This window comes from Chanos chanos, chromosome 5 (genome assembly GCF_902362185.1).
Source record: "Chanos chanos chromosome 5, fChaCha1.1, whole genome shotgun sequence".
Lineage (NCBI taxonomy): Eukaryota > Metazoa > Chordata > Actinopteri > Gonorynchiformes > Chanidae > Chanos > Chanos chanos.
The window spans coordinates 13,047,225-13,069,942 of NC_044499.1; the positions used below are offsets into that span (position 1 = coordinate 13,047,225).

The 22,718-nt window shown below is 39.7% G+C and overlaps 1 protein-coding gene across 1 annotated transcript in view; it reads left to right on the forward strand.

Annotated features, from left to right (window-relative positions):
- The first annotated feature begins 15,526 nt into the window (after positions 1 to 15,526).
- Positions 15,527 to 22,718, forward strand: part of ptprsb (protein tyrosine phosphatase receptor type Sb) — a 41,933-nt gene continuing 34,741 nt past the window's right edge. The window contains exons 1-3 of the mRNA XM_030774663.1: positions 15,527 to 15,653; positions 17,406 to 17,551; positions 17,858 to 17,999. Of these exons, the coding sequence (XP_030630523.1) occupies positions 15,527 to 15,653; positions 17,406 to 17,551; positions 17,858 to 17,999 (415 nt within the window). The remainder of the gene's footprint in view (positions 15,654 to 17,405; positions 17,552 to 17,857; positions 18,000 to 22,718) is intronic.

Sequence of the window (22,718 nt, forward strand, 5' to 3'; positions counted from 1 at the left end):
TTCTATTTACTTGAATAAGAGTAAGTAATTTACTTCGCGGGATTAATCTGATTTTAAGATTTTAACATAGATGGTGAATGTATTTTTCCTACATAACATTATCTCTTAAATGGATTGCATGGATTTTGGGAATTTTGTTCTCATAAGGGAACATTTTCCTGCAGCATTCCGACTCACTCAGTTCTTAAAAGATTGAACAGATTCCAGCATTTACTGATTTAATGCTCAAACTCAGCCTGCAGAGCAAATCTGGAGAACATATGAAATATACTATTTAAAATGAAGTGTTCAATATATGAGAAGAAAATGTGATTCTTTATGTTTTATTTGTGAGGAATCCGAACTGACCTTTATATCTTTCTTCATTTGAAATTAAGTCGTTTCTTCACAGCAGTAAATGTCATTCACTGCATTTCTGATTTCTGGAGGTACTGGCTCTTTTCAAATATCACCAGAAGCCTCCTTTCTGTGCAGTATATGCTTTGTGACAGGGATTGTTCATCTAAAATACAAGTATTTAAGTACTAACAGTAGTTAACCCTCTAGAGGGCATTTAGGTTTCCATTATGATTCTTTCACCATGAAATTTACAGCTGTCTACTTTTGGTTTAAGCATGGGAGAGCTTCCTGTCATAACCACTAATAGGCTATGCCTCAGATCTCAAGTTTCTCTTTTCTCATCTGTTGGCTTACTTCCTGTAAAAACAGCTTTGGAGACCGAAAAACCAATGATAAATTGATTGAGAAAACAAATCCTGTTTTAAACTTCAAATATGTATTAATATATGCAGAAACACAAACTTAGAAGACTTTATTTAAATTTATTTTTAAACAGGATAATGTAAACCTGGCCAATGGTATTTACTCAGTGTCCCATCAGCTCTTTATCTGTCTCTTAATTAAACCTCAGCATATATTTTGGTACAATGATTGAAAGGTATATTGTAAGACCAAGATTATCCTTTCAGCTGAACTGTAAACAGTTTATTTTTTCACAATTTGCTGCTGACAGTTTGCATAAAACACAAACACAAAGAGATTGAATTCTAACCAGGTCATCTTGATTACTGGCATAGGACTCTTGGTATAAACAAATGGAACAAAGATTAAAGTCAGACAACAATTTTAGTTTTGCTATTTATTTATCTTTTTGTGTATTTATTTGGAAACACAGAATGAGGCTAGAAGTTCAAAATGATCATTTCTAACTTACATGCCTCAGCAAACATGCCATCTACTTGGTGGGCAGGAGGTCCAGAGGAATTCATAGGCAAAGGTAGCAAGTTTATAGTCTATGTTACATATTCATACTGTAATAACAGAATTTGAATAATAACTAAATACCATTTCTTACTATCGCCAAATAGCCAATTAAGGCTTAATGCAGCAAATGTTTGTGAAGTCTTGTGGGTGTTCCTTATCAGGATTTTGCAGTTGTAAAATGCAAAACAAATTTTTAGGATTTGATTTTCAGCTCCACTCTTCTTACTGTTTGGAAGCAGTGCTACAGTGATAATAGATTTTGAGGTAAGCTATAGACTACCTGCAATGAAAGAGCAGAACCACTGAAGTACTGTGTGCATATGTATAAAAAAGATCAGTCCAAATTTAATCCACATCTGGTCTGAATCGCTTTGAAACTATAGGAAGCCATGGAGCCATTTTAGCCATCTCAGTTGATTAGTCCCAAATCAAAGAGATTGAGGGCAGTGAACTTGGCATATGTCTGTGTGGTGATCACCGAATGAACTCATCTGTGTCTCTGTGTTGAGGGCGCCAGTCAATTACACACTTGAAGTGTGATGCAATTGATTGATCCTCTCCACCCCATTCCATCATGCAAAACACTCAGGTTCAAATACCAGCCCCCCCCCCCCCCCCCCCCCCCCCCTACATTTCCTGCTTTACTCTTGTCTGCTATGTGTTCCCTCTTGAGCGATTAATCAATGTGTAACCAGAAATCTAATATTCACCGTTTTAATTGGCAACGATGATTCTTGGAGACTGAATAGGAACTTTTGTGCAGAACCAAAAAATACTTCATTTGTATTAAGAATACATTATTGATTGTCTTTGATCTTCAGCTGCTTGATGCTAAGCATAATGTAGGGTCTCTATAGATCAGCATGAGGAGGAAGCTTCAGAGGAATGCAAAGTTGTTTACTGCAGTGTCCTCAACATCTCTTAAGAAATGCACAATATGATAATCCAGCGCTGATATTATGTAGGTAGCATCCCACAGAAAAAAAAAAATTGTCTTTAAAATAGGGAAGCTCCACGTAGTTAGCATTTTTAGTCATTTAACGGCACAAATGGGGGAGATGAGAGAGGAGATTATTTTTCCTAATTAGGAGATTTGTCACTGAATGTCAGTCTCCTATGCTGGTTCCTCCTGCTTCTTTCAGCTAAAACCGACTTGGTTAAAAAAAAAAAAGGTGTAGGTTGGCATGCTTGTCAGATAAATCAGTCACCCTGATGATATGTCGGTGCACTGATGAATAATGCAGTCAGCTCATCTGTGCAAGGGAAAATACAGTGAGAGGTTTCACCCCTGAAAAGTACCTGACAACTTGCCTCTTTTGCTATTTAGTCTCCACCCATACCATTTTGTCTTAGTTCTCAGCATAGAGGGGTTGTTCACTTAGAAAGGTTTTTCTCCCATTAGGTTAATCAGTTCATCTTTCTATTGCAAATAGGCTATATAACTGTTCTTCGTTTCTGCTTAATTGTGTGTGTGGCTATTACACGACAATTAAGCCTTTTCAAGTACCATTTGTAGCTGTGAATGTCATATTGTCATATTTTACCATGTTACTTTGGGATTATGATAATGGTGTTGCTTAATTGGAAACTGTAATGCAGTAATCTTAATGTAACCAATCGTAACGTTACCACATCTTCTCGTTCTAACACTTAAACAATCATTTACACAAAAATGTAAGCTCTGTGCAAACATCTGTTCTTTTAGGTGGTTGTTGTTTGTGTGTTCACATGTTTTTGTGCCTCAAGTGCATAAAAGCACAGATAAGTTTTGACATGTGTCATACCCCTTCATCTAACGTTCAGATTATGAAAACGTTGTGCGCGGAGTGAAGGGCGAGAGTTGGCTCACACCTAAAAATGGTGATTCACAATCTGCCATCATCTTTTAGAGCAAACTGAGGCACAGGCTGAGTTGGCTATGTTGAGTGATTTGACTGACAGAAATGAGAGATGGTAGAAAAGATAGGGACAAGATGGCTGCCTGTGCTGCAGACTGGACAAGAAGGGAGAAGCTGGTGCTAGATCGCGAGTTAGTCTTCTAAGAACCAATACCGCTCCACACGTCTGGGATTACATAGGTGATTTGCTAAGCGCTGGAAGCAATATTTCTATATATTTGATTTACTGCCCTTTTTTTATTGCTGTTCTGTTTTCTCATCTCCCTCCTGTATTCCTGTTTAGTGAATTCTGCTGCGCTATTCTTATTTGTATTTGGATATTATTCTTTCTTTCCTTCATTCTGATACAGACACATCACATTCCATGTTTTATATTACTCAGTCATATTGAAACAGAGATATTTTTGACCACATGGTCACTCAGTGCTGCTTTTAGTATTTGTGAGAAATGATGGTATACTGACCCTGAGGGCTTTTTAAAGCCAGCTCACGGAGCTCTGAGACCCAGTAGGTAGGAATGCCTTGGTTGCTGAAAGCCTTTAAGAGTAAAACGAAGATTCATAAAAACTCCTTGATGTCTATATTCTAAAAGTGTGTATGTGGGGGCATTTTCCTTTATCGGTTGTTACCATGGAAAACAGGAATACGAGGACTTTCTTGTAGGCTAGATGGATTTGTCTTTAGACTCCAGTTCACTTCATGAAACGTCTATAATTGTGAATAAATATTGGTGTGCCATTGTGTTGTGAGAAGGTAGTGTATATCATACTCATGTCAGGGGTTGTTATACGGATTGGACACCATCTGTGGGGACACCTCCGTTGACCTTTCGGGCTTACTTATCATGTTGGTAGGATTGGGGGTTGGACAGTCACAGCAGCTGCATTGTCATTTGGTTTTTCCATTTGGTCTTTAATATTGATTTTTCTTTTTTTTTTTTGAATGTGATTTAGATGCTGCATTCAGATGACTTCTACCGAATCAATGAATGAATCAATAATTTGACATGGGCTACTGTCTGGTTGTCAGAACGTGTTCCTCAAAGAACAGGCTTTGGAAAAAGTCCTAATTGGACATGTGGTGCCATTGCAATGAAAAAAACAATTCCTAAAAACACTATTATGTACTTCTGATAAAGTACAGGTTTTTTTTTTTTTTTTTTTTTTGTCCGTGGGATTTGGTGGCTTATGTAAATGACATCTAACTTACAGTTGTATTCATGAGACTAAAGAGGTTAGTTTTTTTATTCAGTGCTGTGTGATCTAAATGAGCACAGAAATGGCTCTCTTTACAGTAATGAGACGTTATGAGAATGGAGTATTGGAGTGTCTAAAAATAAATCCAAATCTGATGATGTTTCGATGAACAAAAGCACAGACATTTTTCATAGGTTCCCAGAGAGGGCCCTGTGATTAGAGACACTGTCTCCCGACAATGTCTCAGGTTACGCCATGTGCCTTGCTTGATCAGTTTGAATATTTAATTTAGTCGTAAATGAAGATTTAAGGATTGTGGCGCAGGCATGATTTATTACAGAAAAATTTAGCCTCTGAGAGAATAATCATTAGAGAGTAGCAGGAAAGCGCTGATTTATTTAAAGCGACTGACGGAGGAAATGATCGGGCTGCAGCTGTGTTTTTGGACAGCAAATGCAAACATGGACCTTTAGCAGTAAGTTAATTGCCTTACCCAGAGGATCTGTTTAATGCATGTCTACTGCTTGCTTATGATTCGGTTTTAATTTGTCCAAATTGACATGCATAGTGTGCGTATACATGAAGATCTGTCTGGAATGGAGATACTGGATGGTGGCATGATAGTCTCCTTGGTGAATACAGCTGCGTGTGCGTTAATATTTATGCCATCCTTAATGGAAGCCACACTGTCGATGAGGATAAGGAAATCAGTCAAGCAAAGGTATGCTAATAAAAAAATATGTTGACAATGTCTGAGCTCTATGATGGATCAGAGCCATGCACATACCTGTCCAGGAACAAAACAAAAAAAACCTTGTTTCTTAAGACAAGATGAATGAGTTTCACAATGCAGTTGCGCTGAGTAAACCTAACTGGAGGGCTGTAAGCCCATAAAACTTGTGTATATGCATGTAAGTTTGAGAGTCAGAGAGGGAAGGAGGGAGAGAGAGGGAAGGAGGGAGGGAGAGAGAGAGAGAGAGAGAGAGAGAGAGAGAGAAACATGGATATTTGCTTAATATGTGTTTCACTTCCTTCTTAGTGCCAGTATAAGCACTGATCTGTTAGAGCATTTCATTCAAGAAGCCATAAAAGCCACTGTTCACAATGGACCTAGTGGGTGATGATGTGCTATCATGCAGCTCATCTGTAATAACAGTAGATTAAAAGGGATGATCTGGGCTTTGCAAGTCTGGTTTCTGGGGCAGAGGAGGTAGAAGCAGGCTTTCATTTGTGTGACAGCTGATTTTATTTATGGTCGAGCAACTGGTCTTTAACCTCTCTGGACGCTTTCCAAATTGCATGGATCTAAGCGAATTTGTGCCGGAACTTGACAGTTTATTTCATTTTGGGTATAAGCTCTTTATCACTGGGCTATATGTTGTTATGTTTTCCCCATATTGTACACAGTCTTTTTAAAGTTCTCATTCAGCTGTGTTACATCCATTTAGCTGCATGGTTTACTACATAATATGCATTTTTTTGTGGTTCAAACCACTTTTAGATATTGCATCTCTTTGTGTTTTAATTTTTTTTTATGTGGAAAAAGAGACACATATCACATTCACTTAAGATTAAACAGAATTTAAATACAGCAATATTCCACTAAAACAGGAATCATGATTAACATCAGCTGACAATGGCTGACATCAATGGTTCTTGCAACCTTTATGTCAGTTAACAAACTAAAACATAACATTGCTATATACATGCTAACACAGTGAAGCTGCCATGCAGTGCTCTTTGACAAAGTGTAAAATTTGGTGTTAGTGGTCAAGAATAGGCATTGCAGCTGTTTGACATTTATTAAAACCACTGATGAATGTGTGAACACCCTGATATATGGCTCAAATCCAGTTTATCATGCGGCTCAGCATCATTTAGCACTTGTACCTTTTCATATAATGATGCTCTCATGCTGCAACCCCCCCCCCCCCCCCCCACCAGACCCCGCCCACAGCCCCCGCCCCCCCGCCCCCCACCCACAGCCCCCGCCCACAGCCCCCGCCCAATGCTGCGTGTGGTTGTTCATATTACACAGAGATAGACCATCACTCTCCACGCCAGGTGTATCCAACACAACAGATTTCTCCCTTTCTCTCTCAAATTAGTCCACATCACATGGTAAATGTCTTCTTTTGCACGCTTGTTCAATTCTCATCTCAAAATATTCCAATCCTCTGGACCATCAGATGAGTAGCTTCCTCCTCAGTAATTACCTATTTGGATTTGGAGAGACTCAGTAAGTGCTGTTCAGACTATTAAACTTATCGGTGCAGAACAGGCCTGGCAACACAGCCAAAGATACAATGTGAGCTGCCCCTGCTCTTACTTCAGAGGGAGGGAAATTTATAAGGCAGAAGCTGAACAGGATTGAGCACATTCAGCAGCTAAGCCTCCCATCACATGTCCCTGGTTCAAGACACTCCAGGGAGGTGACTGCAAAAATTCTTTACCGCGACTGGCTTAGCTCGGTCTTCAGTGTCCGACAGGGCAGGCAGTATGTTATTCCCCATCTGACACTCTCATAAGGATGAAATGTATTGACTTCTCTCTGCACCACAGATAAACATTAAGGCTGTCATATCCTCTTGACATTTACAGGTTTGAGCACTTCTTATTCCCAGTTGAATGCTGATATTGTAAGACTATGCTTATCTCCTGGGTGTCCGCCTGATATCTTTCAAGATGCTTTTAGGAACTCGCACACGCACGCACACACACACACACACATGCACACACGCACACACACACACACACGCACGTACACATACGCACGCGCGCGCACACACACACACACACACACATACAGATTCCATTATTATCCTTGGAATTTTGTGGTTAACAGCCTTTAGTGTAAAGTTGCCATTTCCCAAGCCAGAATGTATGATCTGAAGAGAAGTGCAGAGCGCAAGACTTGTTCAAAATGTGTGTCACACAGTTGTGGTCAGCTTCATTTCGTGTGCAGGAAATTAGCAATTATGTTATAAAAGGCATGAAAATATACCCACTGTGTCAGAATGTCTTCAATATTAAACCATTTCAATAGTCTGATTACCTTAAATTGAACTGACCCTTAGCTTGTTACCTTGTGAAAATGATGAGTCCCACGTGAGTTTTCCAGGCATAGCCTAAGAATAGATTAAACAGTCACATCCTCATCGCCGTGGCTGTTTGACGTCCGCAAAGTACAAAACTATCTGTTTTCGATTAAAAATATTGTTATGAGCGGATTTCATTTCTCTGGATACATCATCTCTATGGTAACCTGCTGTCGAAAGTTTCCGAAGTGATGTAGCACCTGTCTGCGTCCCACAAACTCCATCCTGTGCCGCTGTATCTGGGTTCCGGCAGGCTCGCGTACATGCGCAGGCACCATGAGGCTGGACCATCTGCTCTGGCTATGATTGGCTACAGCGCCAGCAGGGTACAGGGTCATGGAGAATATGCATTCAGAGCTCCTCTTTTCTTCTCACATTTCTTCAATTTCTCATTAATTAAGCGTTCAAAAAAGCTTTCATTGATGTTAGCACAATTGCAAAGCATCTCCAGTTTGAGATGATATGAATTAGAATAAAATACAATGCCCGCATTACTGGAAAACTATGGGCATGGGTTGTATTGATGAGAATTAAAGGCTGTATGTTATTGAAAGTACACTCACATTTTTTTTCCTGCCATTGAAGGAAAAAAAAACACTGAAAAAAAAAACAGATATGAAAAGAAATGCCCAAAAACAGTGAGTCTAAGGAGTAAAGAAAAGATCTTATGATCTTATGAGGACTAGGATTTCTTGATGAGTTGTATATTTAAAAGTAACTGTCAGAAGCTGAAAATCACTTCGGTAAATGCCTGCCTTGGCGTGACACAGTTTACAGTGACTCTTAACAACACTCAGGCGTACAATATGCTACAGCCACCATGTATAATCTGTTTGTATCCCATTTGCTGACCTTTAGCCATCATTTGCCAGTCAGAGTCGACCTCAGACCTAACCCTTGTCCTGACACTCAACAGCTGGCAGCCAATCCCTTTGCTCCGAAATGGACGCTGAATTCCGGGGCGTCGCTTCAGTAATGCATGCATTACTCTTTGCTGCCTTATCCTCACTCCAGGGAAGCGTAATCATGACAATGAGGAGACTTGCAAATATCTGATCATGCTGTGTAGGAAATATGTGAACATAATATGAAATTTAAGTAATCCATGTGGAAAAAAAACAACAAAAACAAATGAAACAATAAAGGAAAAAGCAGAGTCAGAAGAACACAGTCTGCATGCCTAACACACTGAATCCTCTGCTACCCACGTACTAACGCTGTTGGTGCAGTTGTTCTGGGCTTGTGACAGACCCCACCCCATCATTTAACAGTGCAACACGTACGTAATTCAGTGGCCAAATCTAATCGGCCACATTCTAACCCGCCTTTGCTAACGTCCAAATAAACACTGGACTTTTCTGCTGACTGTGAGTTTATATGTAACTGTCTTGGAAAGCCTAGCCCTGTTTTTGACCAGCTTCTCAACTTGTCTGCTGACCTTAAAGACTCCTGGAGCCACACCGCTAACTCAGAAACCTCATATAGTTTGCTCTTTCTAACTGAAAATGTCATAGCCTGGCGTAACATGCTAGACTGTGAGGGAGATCATGTCTGCCCTCTGGTTGGCTTTGTTGTCTTGGTAACAAGGCCCCCAAAGGTGTCTGGACAGTGCCTGCAGTCTGCTGATGGATAAGGTGATGATGAAGATTCAAGGGTGGGGAGAGAGATTGAGAAAGAAAGAAAGAAAGAAAGAAAGAAAGAAAGAAAGAAAGAAAGAAAGAAAGAAAGAAAGAAAGAAAGAAAGAAAGAGAATTATTTGATAGGGAAACGATTTGAGAAGACGAGGCTCATCACGAACCAGGCTAGATGAAAGCCAATAATTCAAAGACAACCACAATCATCGGAACAAAAAACATCCAGAAAATATATTGTACATACACTGTATCTCTGTGCTCGGATATTGTAAGTGTGTGCCCAATTTACTCACTGCATCATGGCCTGAACAAGGCACAGATGTTTCCACTGTCGTAAAGTGAGTGTGTTTAACAACATTTCTGTAACAGCGTTTGTCTCATTATATATGTGTAATTTAGGAAACCACGAGCATCTGTCCTTTTCAAGGTTCAGCAAAGGTCTTTGTGACCCAGACAGGATATGAATGAATATTTCATTTGCAAGCAGATACAGTGTAAGAGTGTGCCGCCCGGTCATCAATTATTTTATACTTTATTTTAGCTGCCACGATTGCAGTCTGGCTCCGGACCCTTCTTTAGGATTCTCTTTGACTCCATCTGGCCATCTGTGACCACATTTGTAATTAAAGTTGAATAAAACGAATGACCGATAATTGTTAGTAACAAACAGACATTTTATGAGTATTAGAGAGGGTGACATGTCACAGAAGTTCTTATGATCTCATTGACAGTTCTCAGTAATATACAAAATGACTGCTGATCCCTTAGTCAGGAGAGGCTTTAATCCTTATAGCATATGTAATCTAGTAACAGGAAAGGGTGTTAAGTGTTTCCTTGCACTCTGTATAAGGAATGATGCTGCTCCACATTATATAATTCATATAATCTCTCATCTCCTGTTTGATTTCAGGCATACCGGTACAGACTGAAGAGGATTACCAAAACGAGGACATGACGCTAAAACGATTTTAAAAAGACAGAGCGGTAAGTATGCAGGAGTGCAAGTTTGTGTGTGTGTGTGTGTGTGTGCATGTGTGTCTGTGTGTACGTGTGCGTGTGCGTGTAATATGTCAGTTGATATAAATGATCAGTATAACTGATCATGTGAAAGTCTGAAATACGTTTCTCTTAGTAAAAATTTTGCTTTAAATTTTACCCATTTTACCTAAATTGTAAATGTCATCAGTGAAACATCAAACATATGGTAAAACTCATAGAAACATGCTTCTGACTTGTCTTTTACCGTATGATCCTTTGTTTAAATGTATTTGTTGATCAAAGGATAATAAAATGTCTGAATTAGGTCACTTTTAGCAACAAGTAGGTTTAAATTATGAATGAAGGTAAGGTCAAACCGAACATAATCCTTATACCAGCATAATACACCAGACAGACTGTAGTGTATAGCACTGCTTTTGACAAGACACTTAATGAGAATATGAGACTATGAGAATTTATACAGCAGATGGAGAGACTTTTTTACATTGCAATATGCGGCCTATCAATTGCTTCACAAATTGTGAGTTTAAAAATTGCACATTGCCCATACTCCACCCGCTCTCCTTCATGGCCCAGTGACATCCAGGGAAATGACTTTCAACAACAGGTAAAGATTCCTAAGAAACACATATTGTCATGCGCATCAAAGACCTCTCTCGATCGCCATCTCTTGTCAAGCCATCACTGACAATATCAAATTATCAAGTAGCGAGTGAAAGTACTTTAGACGTTATTATCTCGTGGCGAACCAAACACAGACAGCTCCACAGACTGAAATCCACTTTCGGCACTTTCTCTCACTCACAAATGGTATACGACAAACACTAAATTAAACCACGCAACATTATTGCAACTATCTTGTGTATTAAATGACAACATACCCCATTTCAATAAACATCCTCCCAGGCCTTGGGACTAAAGATCATTTTTGTACCATTTCCAAAAGTTTCAAATTGCGAGAGCAAGCCTAATCGAGTTTTGCGTCTCTGAAAACGTAGAATGATGTGGAAATGATGCGGCTTGTGCTATTACACAATTTCTCAGTTGGAAAAATATTATCCAAAATACTACTAATAAATTGCATTCTAATTAACACTTCCAGAACTTTGAGGGGCACCTCCTATGTGGGCTCCCCCCCTCGAAAGGATAGCAACACACTCAGTTTTTGGAAGGGGATAAAAATCCAACACCCAGCCTAGCTATCCTAATGTTTTTCTGCAATGCCAATAGTGCCTGTCTCCAGTTCAGAATGATTTAGTTCCTGTGTCTTTGATGACTTTAAAATACTTGCCTATCATCCCACAGCTCTGAATGCTCTTTTATTCTCTTTTCTCTCTCCTTTCCCTCTCCAATGTTGATATAAGACACTCTACAAGAGTACAACTAAGATAGCCACTTTGGTGGTTACATTTTTTCCATGTAGAGTAATAACTGTATCATATTTCTGGGCACATCAGTCTGGTACAGTAAAGATACATGCTACGTGACAGTCTTTAGTCTTGTTTGTTAAGTTCCTTGCGTGTATGTATGCACACGGGCATGTATGTACCAGTGTCTCCTGATAAGTGATATTAGTGTGTAGCCTAATATTCCGTGTGAACCATCATGCAGAACTAGTTTAAACCACTGACATGACATTCTTAATCCTGAGGGTGAGGACATAGCAGAGTTTTAACTGCAAGTACATTGTGGAGGAGATCAGAGGTATCAAGATTGTCATTATTTATCAGTGTTGGAGATGTTGCTTGCATCATGCTCTTGTGATTTCCCCGTCAAAGACATAGACACATGATACCTGAGATTTAAATAAATAAATAAATAAATGAATAAATAAATGACTTATATAATGCCAAATCTGACACAGAATTTAAAGGAAATACTTTAAATCACCCAATGCAACATTCAGCGCACTTATGTCTCTTACTTCTGCTGCATTGGGAAGGCAAAAAAGTATGCATAACATCGAGCAAGTTAATACTGGATCCTGTCATTTGGTTTCACACCTGCATACGCCCGAGGAATGGCCAAATCGATTTTACGCGTGGAGTTATTGACTTCTCGCTAGGGAGGTTTTGCAGTTCTCGGCGGAATTGGTGAGCCTCTGCCAACGGTGAAATATGCCCTGGCCTTTCGAAGACAGTGGTACATACTGCTTTTAATGTGAAGACTGGGCAGTAAAATATACCGTGCCCGAGAAGTTTTTCAATAATTAATGGCTGTCGTTAAAAAAAAAAAAAAAATCCATAACTGCTGAAGTCAAGTGTAGGCACTCATGCTACAGATTAGTACTCTAGATGTAATGGACATGCTTTGAAGGGTTCACGGCACTTTACATAGATCTGTTTATAATGGAGAGTGCACGGTGCACTTTTATATGTAAGTATAACCGAGGTAAAATTGAGCTTCTTGTGAATTTCACCGTTATTAAGCGTGCCCAGTCAGTGCTGGTTGGTTTGGAGCCTCCTGTGGTGTTTTGCATAGCTACAGATTTAGACTTCTTTCAAAGCTGCCTTACTGCCCCTCAGCAAAGTGGGAGTTTGCTTGCTGGTGGTGTAGGTTACACTTTCAAATGTTGCTCTCTGCATTTTACTTTTTCATAAGAAAAAGTTCCTGTCAAGTTGTAACCTTAAATCCATTGTGTTTAACAGTAAGTCTAGCATATAATGAGACAAGCTGTGATAATTTTTGATCGCTATAAATATTTTAATTAATGCAGCAGGGGTGGGGGGGTCGCCTCTGAACTGTCAATACGTCCGATCCTGGTGTTTCCTTTTGAGAGTCGATCCTAACGTAAAAGTATTGATACCACTCGTTTTCTTCAACCAGTACTTTTAACTCGACTCATTGCTACCCAGAGTGAACGTGGGTAGCCATGCCGCTGCTGCTATTATGGCAGAAATAAAGCGAAACGTCATTTGGAGTTATTTTACTCCACCAAAACAGTAGTGAAGCAAAACGTGACAAAAGCCCGCTCGATACTGTGTCAGCGCCACAAACCCGCTGAAACACATGAAAATCATTCACATAAAAGAGCATGACACGTTAAGTGGAGGCGATCAGAGGAGGAGAGGGAACGCTGGCTAATATCCCCGCATCTGGTGCCAGACTGAGGTAGAGCCCTCTGACAGAAGCCTTTCGGAGAGTCAGACATTATCCAGTGGTAATATTAGATTGTCTTAATAACTTGAACAGAAACCAGGAAAGACTGGTTATTTCTTGAGGAGCACAATGTTATAGTAGGTGTAGCAGGCTGATGAAAAGACGTATAGACGCTTGGAGTGGGCCAATTTTCAAACAATATCCGAATGCTTTATTTCCGCGAAAAACGGATATGCATTGCTCAATATTAGTAAGACAGATAATATTTTACAAAATATGACCGTTTTGAATGTGAAGATCACAGAATGCAAATACCTTCAGAAATGATCTTTAGTGAGTTGAACTCAGATATCATTTTATCACAATTAGGTATCACCTTTCTCGAATGGTGGATAATACATTTTGGATTTAAACTCATGTATTAATTAAATTAGTTGCTACTTAGTCTATTTAAGGTCGTATGAGAGTTATTCAGCCTCTGCTAAGACCTAACTACATCGAGTGAAACTTGCACAATGCCAGTATGCCGGCGTTTTTTTTTCTGAACGAAGCTTAAAAGAATAAATGGGGAAAGAATAAAGGTAGAAGATTGGTGTGGCCTTTACATTCGAGGGGAAGTTCAAACATATGATTATAATGTTGATAATGACTTGATGTACATTTCAAATGTTAACCCCAGGAGGATCGTGGCTGGTGCTGTAAGAAGTTCAGCTAAAATTATGTGTCCCTACATCAGCTAGTCTCGTCAATTATTGTGATTAAATGCAAGAGATTTATATTGCTGATTTCACTTAGGGGTATTTGAGTAGCCAAAATTTTCAGGTGTCGTGATACTAGCTTGGTATCGGATCAAAAAGAAATTTTGTGGTATCTGCCATCCCTATTGCGAAATGCAGCCCGGAAAATTGGCTGAACATTCCGTTAAATGTTGTCTAGACACGTAACTCCTTGTTCCATTACAGAAGTATAGTTATATGTGTACTAGACTCTTCATGGAAGCTACAAATTCATTCTCATATTTTGTACATGCTGATAACAGACAACAGGCAATTACCTCTCTCTCTCTCTCTCTCTCTCTCTCTCTCTCTCTCTGTGTTGTCTGTCTTAATCAGGTTTTTCATTTTAATTAATGCGGACATTAGTAGTTTTCCATACACTCCATTAAAGTGCATATAGCCTAATAGTTGTGCAGTAATCTTGTACCTTCACTATTCTTTTCATTTTTGATATAGAAAAATACTTGTGTTACTTCTGATGATTTCTCAGCTATGTTTCAGACAATAGCTAGTATACTGTAAAATGGATTAATAACTGACATAGTAACTGGTATAGAGGATTTTTTGTATCAGTATAGTGTTATCAAAGAAATATATTTATTCCCTCATGAAAGATTGCAAAAAAAGCTGGGAGTTTGCTTGCTGATGGATACAGATAGGCAGTCATCACATAAGACGTGTGTGTGTGTGTGTGTGTGTGTGTGTTGTTTTTCTTCATCAGTTCTCATCAGTAAACAGTGATAACCAATTCCTGTGTTCATCTCCTTTGTGTCTGACCAACTTGCTTCTGTTTCATAAGCACTATTTTGAAAGTACTGAGGCGATTTAGTTAAAACACAAGGTTTAAAGTGCACTTCCTAACGTGTGTGTATTTTTTGTTCTATAGGCAATTCAATTCTTAATAATTTTGAAGTTTGGAACCAACAGTTACTGTGGATTACACACATTAAACCTACACATATTACATTCAACATAGATCCTATGTGCATTATAAATATATGTCAGATGTAGACTTTGAAGAAACATATTAAATTCATCACATTCAGCTTTAAGAACATATTTAAATGTAAGTATTTAATTGTTAAATATTTAATTATGAAATATTTACAGCCTTTAAAGACATATATTGTTACAGTATTAATATCTAAAAAGTCTATTAATGAAATAACAACTGTGAAAATCTATAGTAGGTCAACCTACTACAAATTTAAGTTATTTCTTGAAAATGAAATGTAGTGGGTTAATGTACCATGGATTTGCATAGGCACTGTACATACTTCACTTAAAATATTTGGTCTATGTGAAGAAAAATTATATGAAAAAGTCTTATTGTGTATATTTACACATCAACACATCTTTGTACTACCAAATCGTTAGGGCAACCCAGGTAATATCTCTCTCTCTCTAGATAATATCTACTGAGTAAGTAACGGTCAGAACAATGAGCAGTGTTGTACACCATTGTTTTAAAGCTGAGCTAATGTGGGTTTTCACTGTTCTTCAGAGAGCCTGGACAATCCTGAGTGAAGGCCCTTGTGTCTGTCTTTTCTTCCTGAGGGGGCCATGGCTATCCTGCCTGGCAAAGGCTCATCCCAGCCTGTGCTGTCAGCCTGTGTCAAGCTTCCCAACCCGCTACTGCCCCTGCTGCTTCTGTGTCTCTCCTCACTGCTGAATGTCTGTGATGCCTTAGGTAGGTCTATGTCTGTGTCTATGCAATTACAGTTACACCTTACCTCTGATCAGCTGTCTACCTCTGATAAACTTTACCTAATGTTGAAACTTCATAGAGAACACTTTGCTTTAAATAATACATACCACACAATATCATTAGATTAGATTTGTTAATATAAACCTGCTAAAAATCATAGAAATTTGTATTTTAAATTGCATTTTGTACCTCTTTACAGAAATATATCTCAGATTCAAGTTTGAATCTGCCCAAATGTTAATAATTTTCTTGTTTGCTTTTGCCTTAAAATGGAGCCTCGAAGAAAATGATCAAATAATGTGATCCATTTTAAACAGCATTTCCATTCTGTCTGTACATAAAAAGAGGTCTTACTCCGCAGTCAATGGGCTGATTATTCCATAGACGCTGGGTTTGCTTTGTGCCACAGTATGATGGCATGGAGTCATTTTTTTCCTAGATTAGGCTGTTATCACAGTTGTCATGGGGATTTTGTGTTCTGTCTGTTGATATGTGTGGTGTCAGTATTTGTGGTGGTTTAGTCAAAGCCCAGTTCTGTAATGCTTTAGGCTGTCATTGATCTCTTTGTGTACTGTGGTAAGATGGAGCTCTGGTAATATTAAACAGCCTTTTGTCTGTAGGAGTGAAAATCGTGTCTATTGCATCAGCATAGCAACAAGCTCCCCACAGACATGTTTGGCTTTAAAGTCTGCTGTAGGCAAGGGAGAGAAACTAGTCCTTAAGGACTTCCCACCGGCTCTGGAAGATTCAGAGAATCAACAAAAACACGCCCAGTAATGGTGTGGAGAAACCTGCAGGATGTGAGAGACTAAGGACCAACGCCTCTTTCTTTCTCTCTTTCTCTCACTCACTCTCTCACTTTGTCACACCTCACACCTTAGATGTATTTTTTTTTTTTTGCTTTGGTGCTGTCCATGCAGCTGTAAATACAACAGTGGCTCACCTGAAAATTAACAGCGGGGAGAGGGTGGTGGGTTGCCATGGTGAGGGTCAGGAATGGCTTTGTACTGATAGATGAGTCTGATTCCGTTGCCAGGGAGGAGTCAAGCTAGGCTTAGCTCTGTTTGACTTGCTGCCATAGCAACAGGACACAGAGGCTATGATCCCGTTCTCGGGATGCCAGTATCTATGACGACTGGACTCCCATGTTTCCAGGGACTTAATGTGTGTTGCTCTGTTACTGTAGAATCATTCATCTGAGGTAAATTTGATCCTCTTTGCATCCTGAGTGAAGTTATTGGGGGCTGGACTCAGTGATGCCTTAGGGCTTATTAAATTCAGGCAAAGAGTCATTGAAAAATGGTATTTATGGCCTGCTGTCATTATTGTGACAACAGGGCTCTATGACCCTTTTAAGTGCCTGCTATCACAAGAACTGGTTTCTCTTTCAGGACTTATTGACTTGTCTCCATGATTGAATTTTCGGACACTTAGTATTATTCCTGCTGTGGATCTAGTGATTACATTTCATCAACTCAGCAACTAAATTAGGAAAAAGTACACAGTAACTGAAAGAGAAAATACATATATCTATTTATTTCACAATTATCCATTCGAGTTGATAACGATCAACTAAATCAGTTTCAGGTAACTTGCCGCACCTTGTGCTTTTTTTTTGGTCAGTGGTCTGTTCAAACAGACAAAATACAGCAGGAATGTCATGTGCGGGGCACACTTATTATCAGTGTGCACGTAAATTTGCCCACTTACTGTGTTTTTTCTCTCCGTCATCAGCCCCTCCCAGATTCACAAAGATCCCCGCTGATCAGATTGGAGTGTCGGGTGGAGTGGTTTCCTTTGTGTGTCAGGCCTCTGGCGATCCAAAGCCACAGGTCTACTGGAACAAAAAAGGCAAAAAGGTCAACTCTCAGAGGATAGAGGTGAGGAAAACATTAGGCAAATGGATCTACAGTTTGTTCTGATAAACTATAACCTCATTCTTATGACTGTTCATCATGTTGCATGAAAGCACAGCTGTGGATAATTTAGTGTAATACATATACTTATTTCATTTGTTGTTTACGCAGTTTTCTATTTTTCTTCCCTCTATATGATGAGTTTGCTTAAACTGTTGTTAAATACAATGGAGAAAGCCATCAGTCAGGAGTCAAGAGTTTGTGCAAAGTAATACATTTCTCTCATGGTTGCTGGTTTTTCTCATGTCTTTCTCTCTCTGATTGGTCCAGACCATTGAGTTTGATGAAGGTGCTGGGGCAGTGCTCCGAATCCAGCCGTTACGCACACCCCGTGATGAGAATCTCTATGAGTGTGTCGCCCGAAACAGCGAGGGTGAGATCGCTGTCACTGCCAAACTGTCCATCATCAGAGGTGAGAGCGATTTGTGTGGGGCAAAGTGCCACCACCATCATCATCATCTTTATCAGCACTGCTGTCATTATGTATAATCATCCTTTCCTGCTCCAAAGCACATTACATTTCTTTATCTTTATATCCACAACTTTTGCTTCATAATCACTGTAATCACCATCAAACACTCTCACCCAGGAACATGATGGGAGGTTAAAATAGCATACACCAATCCTGAGATTGGCATGTGATCTGGTGAAATCAAGAGATGATTTGTTTTCTTTATAAGGTTTCTTCTTAAGGTATCTGCAGAAAGATTGATACTTGCAGTGGGCTCTGTATCTAGAATTGTTATGCATTATAAAGAAATGTAAATTGACAGAATGAAGGCAATCTCCTCATTAGGACATGAAATGAGTAATGAACTGGTTACATTAGAGATGAATGGCCTTGTGTCTTGAGACGGGACTTGCTTAATGCCTAAGGAGGATTTCTACTCTCCCAGTGCTTCTCAGAAAACGTATTTCGAAGAAGAGAGTAAAGGAGAGAGAGAAAATATCATTAGAGAAACAAAGGCTAAATTATTAAAAGAGTTAAAAAAAAAAGCCAAAAATAATAAAAATTAAATAATGATTTACATGAACCTCTTTGAAAAGCTTCAGAGAAAATGAATCATTTCACCCAAATAAAAGTTAAATATTTATAGATGCTTTTATGTGAGATTTATATTATATGTGCTAGTTATGTTCATTTTACAATCTTAACAAATGATCTGTCAGACAAATCTGCTTGTTACTAAATATGTCATGGTGTTTGAAATTGAAATATGACTGTGCTCAGAGCTGTAAGTGCATACGCCGCAGTGTTAGACTACCTGCGATTTTCAGGCACGGACCAAGTCCAATAGAGGAGTTGTCACGGTAGGCAGAGCATTTTTACATGAGCAATGACTGGGATTAGGGAAGTCTGGGCTGAAAGCTGGTTTATACAGGGATGGGGGGGGGGGGTGAGGGGTGGAGGGATTTGGCCAGGCTCCGGTGACAGCATAAGGCTTGGAGCTGGGGGAATAGCCTCCTGTCCATCTGTTCGTGTCCTGTCACTGCTTCAGCGCAAACAGCAGCCGCCCCCCCCAACCCACCCACCGCCCCAAGCCCTGACCCCCACTCCTACTGCGGCTCAGGGAAATTTAAATATAAACACAGTCTTCCAATCATTTGTTTGTGTGTGTGTGTGTGTGTGTGTGTGTGTGTGTGTGTGTGTGTGTGTGTGTGTGTGTGTGTGAGAGTAGATGGTGTGAGGGAAAGATGGATGAGATGTTTCAGCCTTGCCCGTGTTAATGGAGGCTTTAAGTGTTGGACGAAGGAGAAAGGTCATAAAGTTGGCCTTGATCACCTTTCCACAAAACACCTCAGGCACTTTCTGCTCTGCAGTGCATGTTCTGGAGGGATAGCTGGGTTACCATGGTAGCGATGAATTTCTGATGGCTGCTTGTTTAGCAGAACTTTTTTTTTTTTTTTTTTGGACATAAAGGGATAAAATTCTAGCCAGCCTCTAACACCTCACATCTTTCTCTCTCTTCTCTTTTTCTCTTCCTCTCCTCCTTCTTCTCCCCCTCCTCCTCCTCCTTCCTCCTGCTCCTTGTCTCCTTAATACCCAAGGTTGCATGCTGCAGTGTACTTTTCTTTTCAAAAACGTGTTTTCTGATGTCACTCTTTTCAATCTATCTATTGACTTTCATTCAGCATGTTCATTATATACTCAGTCAGCTGCCCTGGTGTCTTTGCCCCAGCTGTGCTGTTCCTTTTCCCTGAAGAGGCACTCGCACAAAGGCAGGTCCAGTCCTCCCTCAAGGCCCTTCAATGCTGGGTCAATCAAGCTTTTACTGCTCTGCACAGACTCCATGAAACCCCAACATTATACAGCTTTAACTGGACAGCACCTGCCACACATTTACATTACCACAGCACTTATTAGCCAATTTCCTATCATCAGACATTCCCGTCTTTAATATTTTATTTCTGTTCTGTAGGTATGTAAACCAGGAGATCTCCGGAGATCTCAGGGAGCACAAAAACACAGGACCCCTTGAGTGTATTAGTCTCTTTCAGCTTGGGCAGTTCTCCACTACTCATCTCTCATTTATCTCTCTATTCCACGGAGACTGTGCTGCCAGAAAGAGAGAGAGAGAGAGTGAGAGAGAGAGAGAGAGAGAGAGAGAGAGAGAGATGGGGGGAGAGGAAGAGAGAGAGAGAGGGAGTGAGTGAGAGAGAGAGAGAGGAAGAGAGAGAGAGAGAGAGAGGAAGAGAGAGAGAGCGTGAGAGAGAGAGAGAGAGGGGGGGGGAGTGAGTGAGAGAGAGAGAGAGAGAGGAAGAGAGAGAGTGAGAGAGAGAGTGAGAGAGAGGGGGAGAGTGGACCAGAAGGAGAGGGAGACTGACAAGCCAGAGAGAAAGAGAGCAGGGAGACGGGAAGAGAGGGACTGTGAAGACTGTGCGAGTGCATATATTCATTAGAGAACCTCCTCTGCGGCATCCATAGAGGAATCACACACTGGTTGTCATTATCTTGTGTCTACATGCTTGTCTGTTTCTCTGTTTTATCCTCATGATAAAGAAAGCAGGGACCATCTGGCTTAGAAAGCATACTACCAAAAGGAAAAGGCATATCACATATATGTTTGCTATCCCTCATTCTTCTCATCTCATGCACACACACACACACACACACAGACGGACACACACCTCGAGGCAGGGTCGCCTCTGCAGAAATGCAGGCTGTATCTGAAAAGGCTGCTGTGAATGCTTTTGATCAGCTGAGTGGTTCTGATTGTGAGGCCCATTTTCCTCCACTGGACCGCTGGGGCATAGGGGAGGAAAATGTACCAGCATGCATTGCAGCGACCAGCATAGGGGTTGCAAACCAGGCAGAGATCACTGAGCCTTGGGCAGATAAGAGAGATTTTGCTTTTAGTGTTCTCTATAGAAGTCTGTCTTTGTCTCTTTTAGTTTTTTTTTTTATCCCTCCTCTCTGTCTGTCTGTTTGTCTGTCAGTATCCATCTGACTGTCTCTAATGCTCTCTTTCTTAAGCTCCCTTTTATCCACATTCTGCCCTCCTTTCCTCCTCTGTAATATTAGTTTGTTAGAGATGTGTGAGTATGTGCATGTGTGCGTGTTTCTATCTATTTGCATATATATAGGTGTATGCTCTCCCATATGGATGTTTATGTGTGTGTGTGCATGTGTGTGTGTGTGTGTGTGTGCGCGTGTGTATTTGTGCATTTATGTGTGTTTGCGTGTAAGTGCATGTTTGAGTGTGAGCGTGTGTTTGAACAGAAAATGGATGTTTGCCTTATCATTGTTGGCTCAGCATACTGGCATCTATACAAGGCCTCATTTTCCTTATGTAAACAGAACAAGGCCGGCATTAAGCCTGCAGTCTTGAGACCAGGCCCAAGGGAAGATCTTTCTCAGTACTTCTCAGACAGGTTTCAGTGAAGTACTGTGTTATTAACAGCAGATTTACTCTTAAATCAGATTTACTTTTAAATCTGCAGATTTTTAAAAATTTCTGTTTTGTGACAATAATCTTTTCATAACTGATCCTGTTAAATTGCTCTACTTTAGATTTTACGATTCTTTTTAAATAGCTGATAGTGAACTATTTTCCAAGATATCCTGACATTTATGTATTAGTTTTAGGTCTAGGATTTGCAGTTCCAAGCATTTCAAAGGGTGTATCATAGTGGGGGGAAAATAAATAAATTAACAAGAAATAAAAAACAAAAAAACAAACCAAAAAACAGATGTTTGCATTATTGTATAAGCAGCGTTAGACAGCATAGCAGCATCTCTCACTGTCTCTGTAGAAGCAGATGACTCTAGGGAATATGCCTACCACCTCCATCATAGGTCTACCCACTCTGTTCAATCCTACATAATCTCCCTGTTGATTTTTGATTCATCACTGTTAGCACGGGCCTGTAATTAGCATGGTTAGCATGTTTCTGCCTGTCAAAGGGAGCTGTATCCCTGACTGTGGCCCGACAGCCCAATTATGCAAGCATAGCAGGATTTATGCTCACTGCTGATATTGAGGTTTTTGTTTTTTTTTTAAAGTCTGATCCTTGTTATAAAGTCGCCCATTTTTAGGGCTTACTGGATAAAACCACCATCCTTAGTTTAACAGCCAAACCTGCACACTTGCTTGTTATTTTGCACTAGCCTAGCCCAGAGCCATGTACATCTGGCTTAGCCTAACCATTTTAGTAATTCATGTGGATTAGTCACTTATACCTGATCCTAATATTAATTACTCTGAAGTTACATGATTGTCAGGCAGGATATTGATTATGTCGAATGACAGAGGAGTTTTAGTTTCTTTGTGTGGTTGTCGTTGTGATAAAATGCCATTGTTGTGCCAAACAAGCTGTTTAAATCTATATATATATACAATTCGTGCATTTATGGATGTGAAAGATGTTGGGTCTCACTTTAGGACATTATATTGCCCTTATGTTTACTCCAAGTATGTCAGTAAAATAATAATAAAAATATATATATATTTTTTTACATGGTGTCATTTTTTGCATTGTATTTTGTTACTTTTATTTATAATATAGATCTAGCTTTGCTTCCCTTAGTTAATCTTTTCCCCCTCAACTTCTTTGATCCTTTTTTTAATCTTTCAACTTCTTTTTAAAATACGGCGACGTTCCAACCTCATGTTCCGACTTTGGATCTATT